The sequence below is a fragment of the Leuciscus leuciscus genome, assembly GCF_965113295.1.
Source record: "Leuciscus leuciscus genome assembly, chromosome: 23".
NCBI classification, from domain to species: domain Eukaryota; kingdom Metazoa; phylum Chordata; class Actinopteri; order Cypriniformes; family Leuciscidae; genus Leuciscus; species Leuciscus leuciscus.
The window spans coordinates 18,513,723-18,531,834 of record NC_138747.1 but is presented as its reverse complement, the minus strand read 5'-3'; the positions used below and the strand labels follow the sequence as shown (position 1 = coordinate 18,531,834).

The 18,112-nt window shown below is 39.2% G+C and overlaps 2 protein-coding genes across 2 annotated transcripts; both read left to right on the top strand.

Moving 5' to 3' along the window:
- The first annotated feature begins 1,395 nt into the window (after nucleotides 1-1,395).
- LOC309488185 (keratin, type I cytoskeletal 19-like) lies at nucleotides 1,396-4,249 on the top strand. The gene is made up of 8 exons (XM_082156275.1): nucleotides 1,396-1,977; nucleotides 2,159-2,241; nucleotides 2,372-2,528; nucleotides 2,612-2,773; nucleotides 2,966-3,091; nucleotides 3,536-3,756; nucleotides 3,864-3,877; nucleotides 3,986-4,249. Exons 1-8 carry the CDS (start codon nucleotides 1,486-1,488, stop codon nucleotides 4,048-4,050), a joined length of 1,320 nt encoding a protein of 439 aa, XP_082012401.1. The 5' UTR covers nucleotides 1,396-1,485; the 3' UTR covers nucleotides 4,051-4,249.
- A 4,346-nt stretch (nucleotides 4,250-8,595) lies between these two features.
- LOC309488180 (keratin, type I cytoskeletal 19-like) lies at nucleotides 8,596-11,691 on the top strand. Its single transcript, XM_082156263.1, has 8 exons — nucleotides 8,596-9,230; nucleotides 9,415-9,497; nucleotides 10,022-10,178; nucleotides 10,317-10,478; nucleotides 10,676-10,801; nucleotides 10,921-11,141; nucleotides 11,271-11,284; nucleotides 11,369-11,691. Exons 1-8 carry the CDS (start codon nucleotides 8,712-8,714, stop codon nucleotides 11,491-11,493), a joined length of 1,407 nt encoding a protein of 468 aa, XP_082012389.1. The 5' UTR covers nucleotides 8,596-8,711; the 3' UTR covers nucleotides 11,494-11,691.
- Nucleotides 11,692-18,112: the final 6,421 nt, after the last annotated feature.

The following is an 18,112-nucleotide window of genomic DNA, read 5'->3' as shown; positions in this document are numbered from 1 at the left end:
CTTCTGCAAGGATCAACTGACACAAAACACATGCTTACTGTAAAATCTTACAAATGTCACCCCCTTAACATCAAGTGCATGTTTAAAAAAGCTGCTAAATTACAAATCTTAAAACAAGCACACGATGTAATTTTGCACACAAATCTCTCTCATGACCTGTTGACAATGAAAACACTCCATTCATTTACCGGTGCTTGCTTAGACAAAACTAGCAATAAACAAAAATAAAATAAAAACAATTGGAAAACCCTGGCAACTGGATAGCAACACCCTGTCAACCAACACAACATCATAGAACTTTGTCACAAAAGAACACTGTCATGTCAAATAGCTTGAGCTTGTCCTTGCTCAAATAAACAGCCGTTTTTTCCAAAAATTTTATGAACTTCATACAAACATCAAAGGATGTATTTTTTATTTTTTTATTCCAGTGGTCTTTTTTCAATAGTCCACTTTAGACCTTCTACTAACTATAAGTAACTTTGCAACTACATGTCAAGTAACTCTCATTTAGAGTATTAGTTTATTAAAGTACATTTTGATATTTAGATTTTTTTATATACATTAGAATGAAAAAAAAAAAAATGCATTTAAATTAACATTTTATTGTAACTCAAAAAAATCGAACTGTTATACAGCTTAATAATACCTGAAAAACATCAAAGTCATCCAGTACAAGAGACTATGTAATGTGGTGCGACAAACATGCAGAATTTTTTTTATGAAACCAACATGAATAAAAAGAGTACATTTAACTTGGCACATGTGTGTAAAGCATTATTTATTTTTTATCATGGACACTCTTATTTGCCCATGAGTCTTTATGAGCAAACAGGACCCAGCACAAGTGTCCTCTTGGTTTCAAATTATGACTTTCCTTCTCACAGCTGCAGCCTGAGAACAAACATTTGAACTCTGAAACTCTGATGTTTGATTGCTTCCAGGGGTATATTTACTGCTTGATAAAAAATAAATACTGAATTTAAAACTATTTGGTATCCTCACATTACTGGTTAAGTGTCTTTGTTCTATTTCAAGCGGACAGAGAAAGGAAATCACTTGCCCAAATCACTTGCACAGACACACTTGCACAGACACACACGTGTGTTCGTGTGTGTGTGTGTGTGTGTGTGTGTGTGTGTGTGTCAAAGTGCTCATAACCTCACTGCACTCCCTTCATTGAAATCTCAAGGGTGAGAACATTGCAGTAGTTCATACAGACACAGAGACATTCCTTTGCAGTTTCCTCACTAGGGTGGAAACCAAACTCTGGTCCTCAAGTCTCAACATAGCTGGAGGTTGTAGAGGGGTCTGGCACACACCCTCCTCCCCCCCTCCCGTCCCCAAAGAGCAGGACCCGCCCTCAAGCTCCATCTCTATAAGAGGACCGAGCTCAGCTCGAAGGCACCAATCCTCTTCAGGATAACTTTAGCAGTTTCCTGCAGTGTCCTCTCTGCATTCTTCTCATCTCTGCATCCATTCACCATGTCGATCTCTTACCACACGACATCCTCCAAAGGTCCCAAGACTGTGACCTCAAAGTCCATAATCACCAAGACTCGGAGCAGTTCGTCAGCCTTTCCACATAAAGCCTTCAGCGTTCATGGAGGTGGTTATGGTGGAAGCACCCGCATCTCTTCCTCCAGAATTGGAGGTGGTGGAGGATACGGTTTTGGTGGAGGATACGGCGGAGGATACAGTGGAGGATATGGTGGAGGATATGGTGGAGGATATGGTGGAGGATTCAGCTCTGGACTCACGGTTGCAGGGGACTGTGACTACATGCAGGTGAATGAGAAGGCCACCATGCAGAACCTGAACGACCGTCTGGCGTCCTACCTGGAGAAGGTGCGCTCCCTGGAGACTGCAAATGCCACTCTGGAGAGGCAGATCCGCGAGTACTATGAGAAGAAGGGTCCGATCGCACAGAGGGACTACAGCGCCTACTGGAACACCATCAAGGACCTGAAGGACAAGGTACAGTGATCTCTAAATGAATGACTCATATAGCAAATTCTAGTGTACTGACATTTCTTTGCATACAGCAGCTGAAAAACAGACTGCAGATAATCACTTCAGGTTCTGATGATCTACAGCAATGCTCCAGATTTATACATTCTAATGTAATAAAATTGTACATCAATATTCTACCTTTCAGATTAAAAACGCTACCATCAACAACGCCAACATCCTCCTGCAGATCGACAACTCTAAACTGGCTGCTGATGACTTCAGGATAAAGTAAATTCTCTCAAATAATAGTTTCTCTGTTACTATAGTTTGGTAGCTTTAGCTTCTTAAAAGATCATACTGGTCATGTTTAAAACATGATGGGTGAGTTTATTCCCATTTCTGCCTCTCCACCAATCAGATTTGAGCACGAGTTAGTAATGCGGCAGTCTGTGGAGGCTGACATCGCCAACCTGCGTCGCTTGCTGGACCAGACGACCCTGACAAAGGCCGACCTGGAGATGCAGATCGAGACTCTGCAGGATGAGCTGGCGTTTATGAAGAAGAACCACCAGGAGGTTTGTAGTAGCTTGCATGTAGTTGTTATCAGAACTTGTGAATCCATTCAGTGAACTGATGCTTGAGCCTTGTGGGTTTACAGGACTTGGCAGCACTGAGGTCTCAGCTGACAGGCACAGTGAATGTAGAGGTTGATGCTGCTCCTCAGCAAGACCTGAACAGGGTTCTGGACGAGATTCGTTCTCATTACGAGACCATCATAACGAAACACCGCAGAGAACAGGAAGACTGGTTTAAAAACCAGGTAAGACCTCGTCTGTCTCTTTAAATCATTTGGTTGTGAATTCTACCATTATACATACTGAAAAACTGACTTTACTGAAGAATAAACCACAGATTCCAGCTGGTGTCTTATAGTACTGTGGTAAAACAATATATCTTAGATTACGATATTCAGTACTTGAATTCATATTGTGTGTTTCTGTCTTTCTTTTAGACGGCAGGATTGACCAAAGAGGTGACCCAGAGCACAGAAATCATACAAACAACCAAGACACAGATCACAGATCTGCGACGCACTCTGCAGGGTCTGGAGATCGAGCTACAGTCTCAACTCAGCATGGTGAGAAACAAGTGGAATGTAGGAACTGTAGGGTGGAGAGAGAGAGAGAGAGATTTCATTATCTGAACCAAAGGCAGGAACATATTACGTAAGAGGTTAGGGAAGCAGGCCAAGAAGAGGACACAGAAAGGGAGGCAAAGATGGACAAAAAACAGGGAAAGGAGGATGAGTGTGAGATATGTCAAGAATGTTTTATTTGAAGTCCTCCAAATCCCAGATAGTAAGTGAGGTACAATGAAAGGAATGAGGAGAAGCCATTTATAACGTCTGGAAATCTGAAGGGTCCATTTGTGGACTTGCACATTGGTGTTTTTCGGATACCAAGCATGTGTAAAAAGGTCATAATTTACTCCCCCTCATTTTGCTCCAACCCTTTTGACTTTCTTTCACAGAACACAAATATACACAGTGACTTATTTCTGCTTGTTCTCATTACTCAAACAGAAAGCGGCACTGGAGAACTCACTGGCAGACACAGAGAACAGGTACAGCTCTATGCTAGCAGGCTACCAGAACCAAATCAACATGTTGGAGGCTGAGCTGAGTCAAATGCGGGCTAGCATTGAGCAACAGGGACGAGATTACGTCATGTTGCTGGACATCAAGAGCCGTCTGGAGCAGGAGATCGCCACCTACAGAAGCCTCCTGGAAAATCAGGACATTAAGTAAGTTCATATCCTTTATATATATGTGTGTCAAAATCTGTGGATCATGTTACATAATCTTGTTCTGGAATTGCTTCACTAATGCATCTTTTCTTTTTAATTCTCAGGACTCAAATACCTGGTAAGTGAAATATCTCTTTGCATATTGTGGTGGGATGGTCAGTTTCAAATATACTGCAGTGAATGCCGTACATCATGCATTACTGACTTTCTTTCTCTCTGCCTTCAGGTGGGACTATCACCGTCACCACAGGTGGAACAACTATCAAGCAGACACAGCATACCTTCAGCTAAATGCAGAGCACACTGCATTATGAGACACCATCTGGACACACACAAACATTTGGTTTTGAATGTGTATTGAAAGTATCACTGAGAACAAGGAAACATGTGCTACTGAAAGAAAAATGGATGATACTCATATTTGTATTTTTGTGTGTGATGAAACCCGTCTCTGAAAATAAAGCTGCATGTTGTCATGGATAACTTTTTACATCATTGTTATTCTTTATCTAAACACACAGTCTATTTTAAATATAAGATGAGTCAAATACTCACCTACAAAGAGTCTGATTCCATCGTATTTATGTACCACATTTCATAATAATATGTTTACTGACAATCACTAGAAAAGAGTCTCTGAGGGAAATGAACTGGGTTACTCTTCCCGGTTGTTACTCATGGGTTCCTTCCATAACAGGCTTAAAACAATATTGTTTAAGTTGCCTGGCAACAGATCCATCACAAAAGTGGTGAAGTGAAGGTCAAAAAAAGCTGGCAGGCCATTGACTTCCTCTTTATCTGCAATAACCTTCGACCCTCATAAACAATTGCAATTGTGTAAACTGGATAAAAGAAAACGAGGAATATGCACAAAACATATGCGCAGAAAAAGATTAAACCCAGAGACCTTTATGTAGCCTATATGTAACCATTTTCCTTCCTTTATTTGGCAATGATTAACCACAAATTTGTTCTACACTTACATTTATGTAATATGCAGGATGTAACAAATCATGGCATGTAATCTTTATAAAGAGAGAGACAAGAACAAAAGTGTTAGTGAAATGTAGAGATACTACAAAATGAACTTGAAAAGCAGACGCATTAGCAGACATAGGAGTGACATTATTATTGCTCAGATGCTGATTGACAGGGCATGCTGAGATTTTACTGTTTAATTTGCTCCAGTGCTGTTGAATTTAAATTGTTTCATCGTCTGTCTTAAAAGAAAGCATAAAACAAGCTGCTGCAATCATGCTTAGAGGTTGTCGGCTGGGTACGCTACTGCACTTTCACCAAAAAAATATGAACTTTTAGTGTTGTGTTGCTCAGTGTGTTCACTGTGATTTTGGTAAATCACTACCTGATTTCTTACAGTAAACTTCACTATATACATAATTGACATAAATATATTGAAATCTTACATCTGAAAACTTCAAAAGTCCTGTCCAGCGATGGTTTTCACTGTTTCTGTTTTCTTTCAGTTTTCACTGTTTCAGTTCTTTGCTTGTTGCAAAAAGTTTATATTAAACTGGAAAGAGCTGTTACCTTTATCTCTGTAGAAACTGTTTGTTTACACTTGTTAATGTGGCATAATGCATTTATTCTGGAATCACAATCACAGGAAACAATGTAACACACTTGAATGTTGAATGTTGATTCTCGTGCCCAGATGGCAAGGAAACGAGAGATCTGCTATCGACATATGAAAATGTTGTGGACTGCATGATTTGAACTTTTTGAAAGACATTCAAAAAGATGAAAAACAAGTGACACTTCAAAGTGCTAAAATGCAATCTTAAGATAAAACTATAAAATGTCCACATATATCAATAGTGTCAGCACTGCTATTGCCCTCACAGTGCCTTCTAGTATAGATCTATAGACGGCCTTTCAAAAGTAGTGCAACACTCTGACAAAAATTTTTTTTTCAAAATCACAATATATATTTTAACATATGAACATAACAGTCATGAAACTTTAAATAAAAAACAGAAGACTGTAATTTGTGTATGTGTGTTTGTGCAGGGAGAATAATTGATATCCAAATGACCCTCATCTTATGTGATCTGTGTCTGCATCAAGCACTCACATTTTTTATTCAGGCATTATATTTACATTTACATTTACATTTAGTCATTTAGCAGACGCCTTTCTCCAAAGCGACTTACAGATTAGGACAAAATTCAGCGAGTCATCATAAAGAGGCAAAAGCAACAACAACGCAAGAAGTGCTCAAAGTACGAAGTTCAGGTATTATTCAGAGTAGCATAAGCCTGATAAGTGATGTTACAAAGGGAAAGGAAAACTTAATTTTTTTTTTTTTTTTTTTTTTTTTTTTTTTTTTTTCTATAAGGTTAAGTGCTCACGGAAGAGATTGGTTTTCAGCTGTCTTTTGAATGTTGTCAGGGATTCTGCATTCCGGATGAGGGTGGGGAGAGCGTTCCACCAGCATGGAACTGTGAATGAGAATGTTCTGGAAAGTGATTTTGTGGCTTTCTGTGATGGAACCACGAGACGTCGCTCGTTGACCGATCGTAGGTGTCTGGTAGGGATGTAGACTCGTAGGAGTGAGTGAAAGTAGGAGGGAGCTGAGCCTGTGATAGTTCTGTAAGCAAGCGTCAGTGCCTTGAACTTGATGCGAGCAGCGAGAGGTAGCCAGTGCAGAGAGATGAACAGAGGAGTGACGTGGGCCCTCTTGGGCTCGTTGAAGATAAGACGAGCTGCAGCATTCTGAATCATCTGTAGGGTTTTGGTTGCACATGCTGGAAGTCCAGCCAGAAGAGCATTGCAGTAGTCAAGCCTAGAGATGACCAGGGCCTGGACGATGAGTTGTGTTGCATGCTCAACACAGGTTTATACACAGGTATATAAGCTACATATATGTAAAAATAGTGCAAAAGAGCAGAGATACATCACAAATCTTTATTTTTCTTTATTCTTTAAATGTATTTATTTATTGGTCAGAGGTTAGCCTACGTTTTATGCTCCTAACACCAGGTTGTAGCAACTAAAAGTCTCTCTTTTTTGCCTGATCTGTTTGTTGCCAGTGACATCAAAGTTGTAATTTAGTCCTCTTGTCAAGTGTGGGCGTGGTGAAAGGAGCGAGGACTCAGGTGCAGAGTTGATGGGGTTTTATTTAATAAAAAAAACAAGAGAAAAACACAAACAAAAACTACCCCGCGTGGGTAACACAAAAGACTAGACGCTCGAGACACAGACAAGATAAAACAGGAGTGTCAGGGCTCTGTCACAAAACCAATAAATAAACTAGACAGAAGTGACAGAACCCTGACACCTCTTTCATAACTGAAACGTTCTGCAAACCTGACATCACCTTTCTAAATTGCGACTTTAAACTTTCATCATGCCCTCTAACATAGAAGTAATTTTAGCCTACCTTGGAATGTAAACTAAAGCAGAAAGAATGATACGTTTACATTAAAGCAAAAAGGAAATATGCACACAAAAGACTGAGTCTTGCTGTATCGCTCAGGCTGCACTGCAGTGTCTATTCACAGGCGCGATCCCACTACTGATCGGCACGGGGTCTTTGACCTGCTCCGTCTCCGACCTGGGCCGGTTCACCCCTCCTTAGACGACCTGGTGGTCCCAGGCTCCCCCAGGAGCACCATATCGATACCGAACTTAGTGCGGACACCCGATCGACATAGCCCACTGCAGCCCAGAACCCCTGAGCTCAAGCGATCCTCCAGCCTCAGCCTCCTGGATTACAGGCGCGCGCCACTGCACCCGGCAAGAGCTGCGAGAATCAGCGCTGATACTGAATCTAGTGGCTCACAGCGACATCTAGTGTATGAAACCGGATAACAACCGGTTTCATGCAAAAAAATAAAATAAAAAAATGTATTTTAAAAATTTAATTTTTTTTTACAAAAATTAAAATTTGAGTAAAAATATGTTAAATGTAATAATAATAAATAAATTAATATGAATAAAAACATGATGAAATGTAATTAACCACTACTTTGTAATTCTCCCATGTAAGACAATATTTCTCATTATTACCCACCGTTTTTACCTAAAGCATTGTGTTTAATTAAATAACCAAATGCTCACGATGGACAAACATGCACACATGGGTTATTTATAAAGAAAAAAAAAGTTTACTCTTTAGTTTTAACTACTTGACGTAAAAGTATAAACTTTTGTACTTTTTACTCATGTTTTTGTGTCAATACTTTGATAAAAATATTGGCAATGTACCCATAGGTAAATACCCCATGTTCAGTACAATTTCTAAGTACTTTTTACACCCCAGCTCACATGCACCATAAAACAGCCTTAAATATAATAATAAAATAAAATAGCCTAAAATAGAATTAAATACAATAAGATAAACAAACTGGGCTGAAGTACTCAGGCTGATCCGTATGACCTGTAAAAGGGTGGTGAAACTGTCTCAGATGATCTCACATCGCCTCAGGGAGTTACCTGTCAGCTAAATCCCTCATTATAATTATTAAAATGGTGAATTTATAAAATCTCTATCCTCGCTTGCCCAGCTCAGCCTCTGTCAAAGAGATTTCCTCCACTGGCACAAAACACTTACAAACACGCTCATTAACACACACACATGTATACAAATTGTGTGTCGAAAGCCTAGTTGTCTTATTGCACTCCCTCCATTGTAGTCTGGAGGGTGAGTACATCTAAGGAGTATACAATTCTTTTGCAGTTTCCTCACCAGGGTGGAGCCTGAACACTAAGTTTCAACTCTGCTGGTGGTGACAGCTGGGTCTGGCACAAACACACTCTCTCACACACACCTTACCTCCCTCACCCACCCACAAAGTGCTGGAGCCACCCTGGATTTCCATCTCTATAAGAGGTCAGAGCTGGGCTCAAACATGCCATCCTAGCCAGGACAACTCTAACGGTTTCCTTCAGTGTCCTCTCTGGGTTCATCTCATCTCCGTATCCATCCAACTATGTCGGTCTCTGTTCGCACGACATCCTACAAAGGTCCCAAGACTGTGACCTCAAAGTCCATAGTCACCAAGAGTCGGAGCTGTTCGCCAGCCTTCTCACATAAAGCCTTCAGCGTGCATGGAAGTGGTTATGGCGGAAGCACCCGCATCTCTTCCCCCATGCTGCATTGCAGAATTGGAGGCGGTGGAGGATACGGCGGAGGATACGGCGGAGGATACGGCGGAGGATACGGTTTTGGCGGAGGATATGGTGGAGGAAATGGTGGAGGATATGGTGGAGGATTTGGTGGAGGATTTGCACCAGGAGGCTGTGTTGTAAACGACTACCAGCTGAATGAAAAGGCCACCATGCAGAACCTGAACGACCGTCTGGCGTCCTACCTGGAGAAGGTGCGCTCCCTGGAGGCTGCCAATGCCATTCTGGAGAGGCAGATCCGTGAGTACTATGAGAAGAAGGGGCCGATCGCGCAGAGGGACTACAGCGCCTACTGGAACACCATCAAGGACCTGAAGGACAAGGTACAGTGATCTTTAAATGAATGACACTTATAGCAAATTCTAGTGTACTGACATTTCTTTGCATACAGCAGCTGAAAAGCAGACTGCAGATAATCACTTCAGGTTCTGATGATCTACAGCAATGCTCCAGATTTAAATACGTTCTAATGTAATACAATTTATATATTAATATTCTACCTTTCAGATTAAAAATGCTACCATCCACAACGCCAACATCCTCCTGCAGATCGACAACTCTAAACTGGCTGCTGATGACTTCAGGGTGAAGTAAGTTAAACAGTGTTAACCACTAACTTAGATATAACTATGTTGATGCCTAAAATGCAACAGCTTCACAGTGTTTATCTATGCCATTCAAAAGTTTGGGATCATAAAGATTTTTGTTTTTGTTGTAATGTATTACAGTTTCAACAAAAACATAAAGCAGCACAACTGTTTTCAACATTGATAATAATAATAATCATTAGAAGAAGAAGAATATGTCTTGAGCACCAAATCAGTGTATTATAATGATTTCTGAAGGATCATGTGACACTGAAGACTGTTATGATGCTGAAAATTCAGCTTTGACATCACAGGAAAAAATTGCATTTGAAATAATATTTTACATTATTACTGTTTTACTGTATTTTTATCCAATAAATGCAGCACTGGTGAGCATGAGACTTTCAAAAATATTTTAATACTTTCATACTGAGACCAAAATTTTGAACGGTAGTGTGTGTATATATATGATACTCAAAATGTTGATTGGTGAGTTTAATTCCCTGTGTGACCTTTCCACCAATCAGATATGAGCATGAGGTGGTGATGCGCCAATGCGTGGAGTCCGACATCGCTAACCTGAATCGCTTGCTGGACCAGACACACCGGGCAAAGGCCGACCTAGAGATGCAGATCAAGAATTTGCAGGAAGAGCTGGAGTTTATGAAGAAGAATCACCAGGAGGTATGTAGTAACTTTCTGACATAATCATCTATATATGACTGATAATGAAAGTTTGGACCATTATATTATATTATATTATATTATATTATATTATATTATATTATATTATATTATATTATATTATATATGACGTTTTAGGAGCTGGCAGCACTGAGGTGTCAGCTGACAGGCACAGTGAATGTAGAGGTTGATGCCGCTCCTCAGCAAGACCTGAACAAGGTTCTGGACGAGATTCGTTGTCATTACGAGACCATCATACAGAAACACCGCAGGGAACAGGAAGACTGGTTTAAAAACCAGGTAAGACCTTGTCTGTCTCTTTAAATTATTTTGTTGTGAATTCTAATTTACCATTATACATCATTAAAAACTGACTTTACTGAAGAATAAACCACAGATTCCAGCTGGTGTCTTATAGTACTGTGGTAAAACAATATATCTTAGATTACGATATTCAGTACTTGAATTCATATTGTGTGTTTCTGTCTTTCTTTTAGACGGCAGGATTGACCAAAGAGGTGACCCAGAGCACAGAAATCATACAAACAACCAAGACACAGATTACAGATCTGCGACGCACTCTGCAGGGTCTGGAGATCGAGCTACAGTCTCAACTCAGCATGGTGAGAAACAAGTGGAATGTAGAGTGAAAGACATTAGATACATTATCTGAACCAAAGGCAGTTTTATGGCCAAGTATGCTTTATTAAGATCTTTGTGCTTGTTCTCATTACTCAAACAGAAAGCGGCACTGGAGAACTCACTGGCAGACACAGAGAACAGGTACAGCTGTATGCTAGCAGGCTACCAGAACCAAATCAACATGTTGGAGGCCGAGCTGTGTCAAATGCGGGCTAGCATTGAGCAACAGGGACGAGATTACGCCATGTTGCTGGACATCAAGAGCCGTCTGGAGCAGGAGATCGCCACCTACAGAAGCCTCCTGGAAAATCAGGACATTAAGTAAGGTCATTTATTTATAAAAATTAATGTGAGTTAAAGTCAGTGAAGCATAGATCATGTTTCATTATCTTGTCCTGGAATGGCTTCACTAATTCTTTTTTTTTCCTTTTCTTCCTCCTACTCTTCCAGGACTCAAATACCAGGTAATTGAAATCTATCTTTGTTTATAGTATGGTCAGTTTTAGGCATGTTTCACATTAAGCATTAATGACTCTTTTGCTTTTCAGCTGGAAGTGTCTCTTTCTCTGGTGGATCTCACTCTGGCTCATCCGGTGGTTCCCACACCATCTCAACTGCTGGACCAACAATCCAAATAAAGCAAACCACCACCACTTCACACCGTACTTACTAAACACAGAGCATGCTGCTCTGTGAGACAGTATTCAAACACATGCACACATTTAATTCAAAACGAGTGTTCATACACATCATTTGTGATATGACAAAGAACAAGGAAACAAGTGTTTAAAAGCATTGAAAGACACTCACTGTTGTGTTTTTGTGTGAAAGAAAAAACTGTCTCTGAAAATAAAAGTGCTGTCAGCAATAATTTCTTATGTGTGTTTTTTCGCATAACACTATATGACTAAAATTTTAAATGATTCAAAACACATGGGAGTTATATTCTCGATGCTGTAGTTTATTTGATCAGTCACAGTATATCATTAATCAAGCTTAATTTGACTTTTCAACTTACGCTTTTACAATCTTTTAGCTACATCATTGACAAAAGCATGTGGTGCATTTTCTTTCTCAAATTCATGCTTCAAGTTGACAAAAAAGCACAATAAACGAAATCACACAATAACTGTTTAACCAGACATAGCCTTAATGTGCATCTAAATAACTTTCATTGATTGTCTTTCATAATGCACTTACCATAAGTGCTGTGTCTGTCAGTCTTGGCCAGGACACTCTTGGAAAAGAGATTCTTAATCTCAATGTGTTTCTTTCCTGGTAAAATAAAGGTTATAAAAATTATATTTATTAGGGGGGCAACGGATCACAAAAATCATGGTTCAGACCATAATATTTATTAGTGGGGCAACGGATCATAAAACTCGAGGTTCAGACAATATTATGTTTTTTGAGTTACAGATAGGATAGTTTTTCAGATAAAAAAAAACAAACAAAAAAAAACTTTAAGTAGCCATCGATACCACAGCCAGGTCAGTCTCTTTAGGGGACGAAAGGTGGTGACGATTCTGGGGGCCACTGGTTTTCAGGTGACCCCCATGATTAGAACCTCTCCACACCCAAGACAGGAAAGCGATGTAAACCAAGGGGTGTACATTTTTTGTAAATCTCTTTTGTAGCTATTATTGTCAAAGGTATAGTACATACATTGTCTTAATTTTTTTTTAAACTAATGCACAATAAACAAAATTACACAATAACCGATTAACCACATAGCCAAGTTTACAGGCATAACTTTCATCTATTGCCTTTCATTGCCACGCATCACAATAATATTTATCTTTCTCTGTTCTCATTTATTTGAACACATATCTAATTATTTTTTATAGAACTGTTTTTTAGTTTAATCAATGAATAATTTGCAATGAATAATAGTTGTAAAACATTGACATCTAATTTACAATCTTGAAAGCCTATAATTAAAAATAATGAACTGTGGTAATCAGTGGTGGACAGTAACGAAGTAAATGTAATTCATTACTGTACTTAAGTAGCTTTTTTACGTATCTGTACTTTACTGAAGTATTTAAATTTGGGAAGACTTTTACTTTAACTCCACTACATTTCAAAGTCAAATATCTTACTTTTTACTCTACTACATTTTCAAAATCAGTCGTTCCTTTTTATTTATGAGTGGATAAAAACTTAACTGGTCAAACGAGCCACCTATCACAGTAGCCTACAACGTGTGCGCTTTGTTTTGAACTTGCCTTGGTGGTATCTACTAACCGCGAACCAGAGCCGTTAAATATGAGAGTTGCGACCATAGACAGTATGAGGTTGCGACACACACGGCTTGTTCGACTTGAATCGGCGCTGCACAGACCGATCAGTTTATGACATCAAAGTATAGAGCGAAATCGCGAGAGCGATTGAAAAGCATACAGAGCCGTCTACTCTCTAATCGCTCTTGCAGTATTTTAATGTCATTCACCGATTGGTCTGTGCAGTGTGCCGTTTCAAGTCGAACAAGCCTACTCTGATCTCGCCGCCGCGCGGTCACGTGATTCGTGTAGCTCTCAATAGTTCCAAACAATTTGTGTTGCCAATAATTTTAAGCGGGGCAGAGAGCAGCAGCTATTATTGCAGCAATTATCGGTAAATACTGACGCATAATGAACATTGCTTATTACCTTGACACTAAAATTACTTGCATATAATAGCATTTTTTTTTCTGAGGAGTAGCAGAAACACTGCATTAATACGTTTTGGTGTTTAATTTTGTAGGGAAATTGGCTGCTCCCATAATGTAGTGTGTATATATATATTCAATGGCATTGTGCAGGTTTATGTGAATGTATCATAACATTAGGATGTTTATAATTATGACCATAGACGCTTGTGAAAAATATGTACAGTAAATACTGTAAATGTATTATACCTTATGGGATCAGTCCCCTTCCGTCCAAAATTAAACACACAAAAAATTTATTCAATTCAAATATATATATATTAATTTGAAAAAACTAATTAATGTCATTTTATTAATAGATTGATGTGCCAAGAGTGACAGTCTTCACGTAGACTGAGTTAAGCAAGAGTCTTGTGACAAAAATTATAATAGGACATTATAGCAATAAAAAAATCATAGTACTTGGATACTTAAGTACATTTGAAGGCAAATACTTTTGTACTTTTACTCAAGTGAATGTTTAAAGGCAGCACTTCTACTTTTACTTGAGTAATATTTTACCTTGAGTATCTTTACTTTAACTCAAGTACATGGTATGTGTACTTCGTCCACCACTGGTGGTAATTAAACTTATTTGACACTGGGTATAACTGTGCACACAAAAGACTGAGTCTCACTGTATTGCTCAGGCTGCACTGCAGTGTCTATTCACAGGCGCGATCCCACTACTGATCGGCACGGGGACTTTGACCTGCTCCGTCTCCGACCTGGGCCGGTTCACCCTGGTGGTCCCAGGCTCCCCTAGGAGCACCATATCGATACCAAACTTAGTGCGGACACCCGATCGACATAGTCCACTGCTGCCCAAAACCCCTGAGCTCAAGTGATCCTCCAGCCTCAGCCTCCCGGTATCTTGGATTACAGGCGCGCACCACTGCACCCGGCGAGAGCTGCGAGAATCAGCGCTGATACTGAATCTAGTGGCTCACAGCGCCATCTAGTGTATGAAAACAAATGATTAGGTTACAATAAGACAGGATGAATTAAAGCTTTTTGAAATCTCCTTGGTTACTTTTTTATTTTAAATGGAAGTGGTATATTTTCTTCATAATGATGTTTTCAAATGTATGCTTCAAATTGATTCAACACACCAAAAAAAAAACAAAAAAAAACAAAAAAAAAACACAACAGCTGTTTAACCAATTAAGTTTTCCATAACTTTCATAATTGCCTTTAATAATGCAATTACTATAAGAGTATTTATTCATAGTGCCCTATGAAAGCAGACTGTTAGACTACCGTAAGCATGGTGAGCCGAAGCTTTTTACAATATATTTTGCAGCTTTTCTTGTCAAAGTGTTATCAAAATTGTATTTTATTAAAAACTGATGTCTCAGGTTGTTTCAGCACAATACACAAAATCACACAATAACCGTTTAACCACATAGCTGAAGTTTTCCAGACATAACTTTCATCTAGCCATTCATAACGCATATAGGCTATTATAAGAGTATTTATCTTCATCTGTTCTCATTCATTTTAACATATCTGATTGTTTTTTAATCAAACTGATTCATAGTTTAATAAATTGATTATTTGCTAGGTTATATAGGCTATGTATAGATTTATAGAATTTGTTTTTCGATTGTTAAATATATTATAGGCTAAATGCAAAATATTGACATCTAATTTACAATCTTGAAAGCCTATAATTAAAAATAATAAGTTGATGTAATCACATTTATTTGACACTGGGTATAACTGTGCACACAAAAGACTGAGTCTCGCTGTATCGTTCAGGCTGCACTGCAGTGTCTATTCACAGGCGCGATCCCACTACTGATCGGCACGGGGACTTTGACCTGCTCCGTCTCCGACCTGGGCCGGTTCACCCCTCCTTAGATGACCTGGTGGTCCCGGGCTCCCCCAGGAGCACCATATCGATACCGAACTTAGTGCGGACACCCGATCGACATAGTCCACTGCAGCCCAGAACCCCTGAGCTCAAGCGATCCTCCAGCCTCAGCCTCCCAGTGTCTTGGATTACAGGCGCACGCCACTGCACCCGGCGAGAGCTGCGAGAGTCAGCGCTGATACTGAATCTAGTGGCTCACAGCGCCATCTAGTGTATGAAAATAGATGATTAGGTTACAATAAGACGGTGAATTAAAGCTTTTTATAATCTCCTTGGTATCTTTTTTTTTTTATAATTATGTTTTCAAATTCATGCTTCAAGTTGATTCAGCACAACGCACACGCACACACACACACACACACACACACACACACACACACACACACACACACACACACACACACACACACACACACACACACACACACACACACACACAACACACAAAAACTCAAAAGCTGTTTAACCACATTTAAGTTTTACATTACTTTCATCTAGACAAGAGTAATTGCCTTTCATAATGCAATTAATATAAGAGTACAGTATTTATTCATAGCGCCCTATATGAAAGCAGACTGTTAGACTACCGTAAGCACGGTGAACTGAAGCTTTTATCTCTTTTGTAGCTTTTTTTTTGTCAGAAATAAGTGTCTTCAAAATTGTATTAAAAAAACTGATGTCTCAGGTTGTTTTAACACAATACACAAAATCACACAGTAACCATTTAACCACATAGCCAAAGTTTTCCAGACATAACTTTCATCTAGCCTTTCATAGTGCATTATATTATTTATCTTCATCTGTTCTCATTCATTTGAACACAACTGATTATTTTTTTAATCAAAATGATTTTAGTTTAATTAATTAATAATTTGCTAGGCTATATTGGCTATGTATAGATTTACAGATGTTGTTTTTTTAATTGGTAAATTTACAGTATGTATAATTATAAATGCAAAATATTGACATCTAATTTAAAATCTTGAAAGCCTATAATTAAAAATAATGAGTTGTTGTAATCACATTTATTTGACACTGGGTATAACTGTGCACACAAAAGACTGAGTCTCACTGTATCACTCAGGCTGCACTGCAGTGTCTATTCACAGGCGCGATCCCACTACTGATCGTCACGGGGACTTTGACCTGCTCCGTCTCCGACCTGGGCCGGTTCACCCCTCCTTAGACGACCTGGTGGTCCCGGGCTCCCCCAGGAGCACAATATCGATACCGAACTTAGTGCGGACACCCGATCGACATAGTCCACTGCAGCCCAGAACCCCTGAGCTCAAGCGATCCTCCAGCCTCAGCCTCCCAGTATCTTGGATTACAGGCGCGCGCCACTGCACCCGGCGAGAGCTGCGAGAATCAGCGCTGATACTGAATCTAGTGGCTCACAGTGCCATCTAGTGTATGAAAATAGATGATTAGGTTACAATAAGGCAGCGTAAATTAAAGCTTTTTATAATCTCCTTGGTAGCTTTTTTTAAAAGAATATTTTCTTCTCAATTATTTGTTTTCAAATTCATGCTTCAATTTTATTCAGCACAACAGACACACACACACATACAAAATCTCAATAGCTGTTTTACCACATTTAAGTTTTACATTACTTTCATCAAGACAAGAGTAATTGCCTTTCATAATGCAATTAATATAAGAGTATTTATTCATAGCGCCCTATATGAAAAAAGACTGTTAGACTACCGTAAGCATGGTGAACTGAAGCTTTTATCTCTTTTGTAGCTTTTTTTTTGTCAGAAATAAGTGTCTTCAAAATTGTATTAAAAAAACTGATGTCTCAGGTTGTTTTAACACAATACACAAAATCACACAGTAACCATTTAACCACATAGCCAAAGTTTTCCAGACATAACTTTCATCTAGCCTTTCATAGTGCATTATATTATTTATCTTCATCTGTTCTCATTCATTTGAACAAAACTGAATTTTTTTTTAATAAAACTGATTTTAGTTTAATTAATTAATAATTTGCTAGGCTATATTGGCTATGTATAGATTTACAGATGTTGTTTTTTTAATTGGTAAATTTACAGTATGTATAATTATAAATGCAAAATATTGACATCTAATTTAAAATCTTGAAAGCCTATAATTAAAAACAATGAGTTGTTGTAATCACATTTATTTGACACTGGGTATAACTGTGCACACAAAAGACTGAGTCTCGCTGTATCGTTCAGGCTGCACTGCAGTGTCTATTCACAGGCGCGATCCCACTACTGATCGTCACGGGGACTTTGACCTGCTCCGTCTCCGACCTGGGCCGGTTCACCCCTCCTTAGACGACCTGGTGGTCCCTGGCTCCCCCAGGAGCACCATATCGATACCGAACTTAGTGCGGACACCCGATCGACATAGTCCACTGCAGCCCAGAACCCCTGAGCTCAAGCGATCCTCCAGCCTCAGCCTCCCAGTATCTTGGATTACAGGCGCGCGCCACTGCACCCGGCGAGAGCTGTGAGAATCAGCGCTGATACTGAATCTAGTGGCTCACAGTGCCATCTAGTGTATGAAAATAGATGATTAGGTTACAATAAGGCAGCGTAAATTAAAGCTTTTTATAATCTCCTTGGTAGCTTTTTTTAAAAGAATATTTTCTTCTCAATTATTTGTTTTCAAATTCATGCTTCAATTTTATTCAGCACAACAGACACACACACACATACAAAATCTCAATAGCTGTTTTACCACATTTAAGTTTTA

Excerpts from the sequence above, each read along its gene's own strand:
- LOC309488180 (XM_082156263.1), top strand. The coding sequence starts at position 8,712 with ATGTCGGTCTCTGTTCGCACGACATCCTACAAAGGTCCCAAGACTGTG. Across the intron at positions 10,479-10,675 it reads AAGACTGGTTTAAAAACCAG|ACGGCAGGATTGACCAAAGA; the intron begins GTAAGACCTTGT and ends TCTTTCTTTTAG. Across the intron at positions 10,802-10,920 it reads TACAGTCTCAACTCAGCATG|AAAGCGGCACTGGAGAACTC; the intron begins GTGAGAAACAAG and ends TTACTCAAACAG.
- LOC309488185 (XM_082156275.1), top strand. The coding sequence starts at position 1,486 with ATGTCGATCTCTTACCACACGACATCCTCCAAAGGTCCCAAGACTGTG. Across the intron at positions 1,978-2,158 it reads TCAAGGACCTGAAGGACAAG|ATTAAAAACGCTACCATCAA; the intron begins GTACAGTGATCT and ends TCTACCTTTCAG. Across the intron at positions 3,092-3,535 it reads TACAGTCTCAACTCAGCATG|AAAGCGGCACTGGAGAACTC; the intron begins GTGAGAAACAAG and ends TTACTCAAACAG.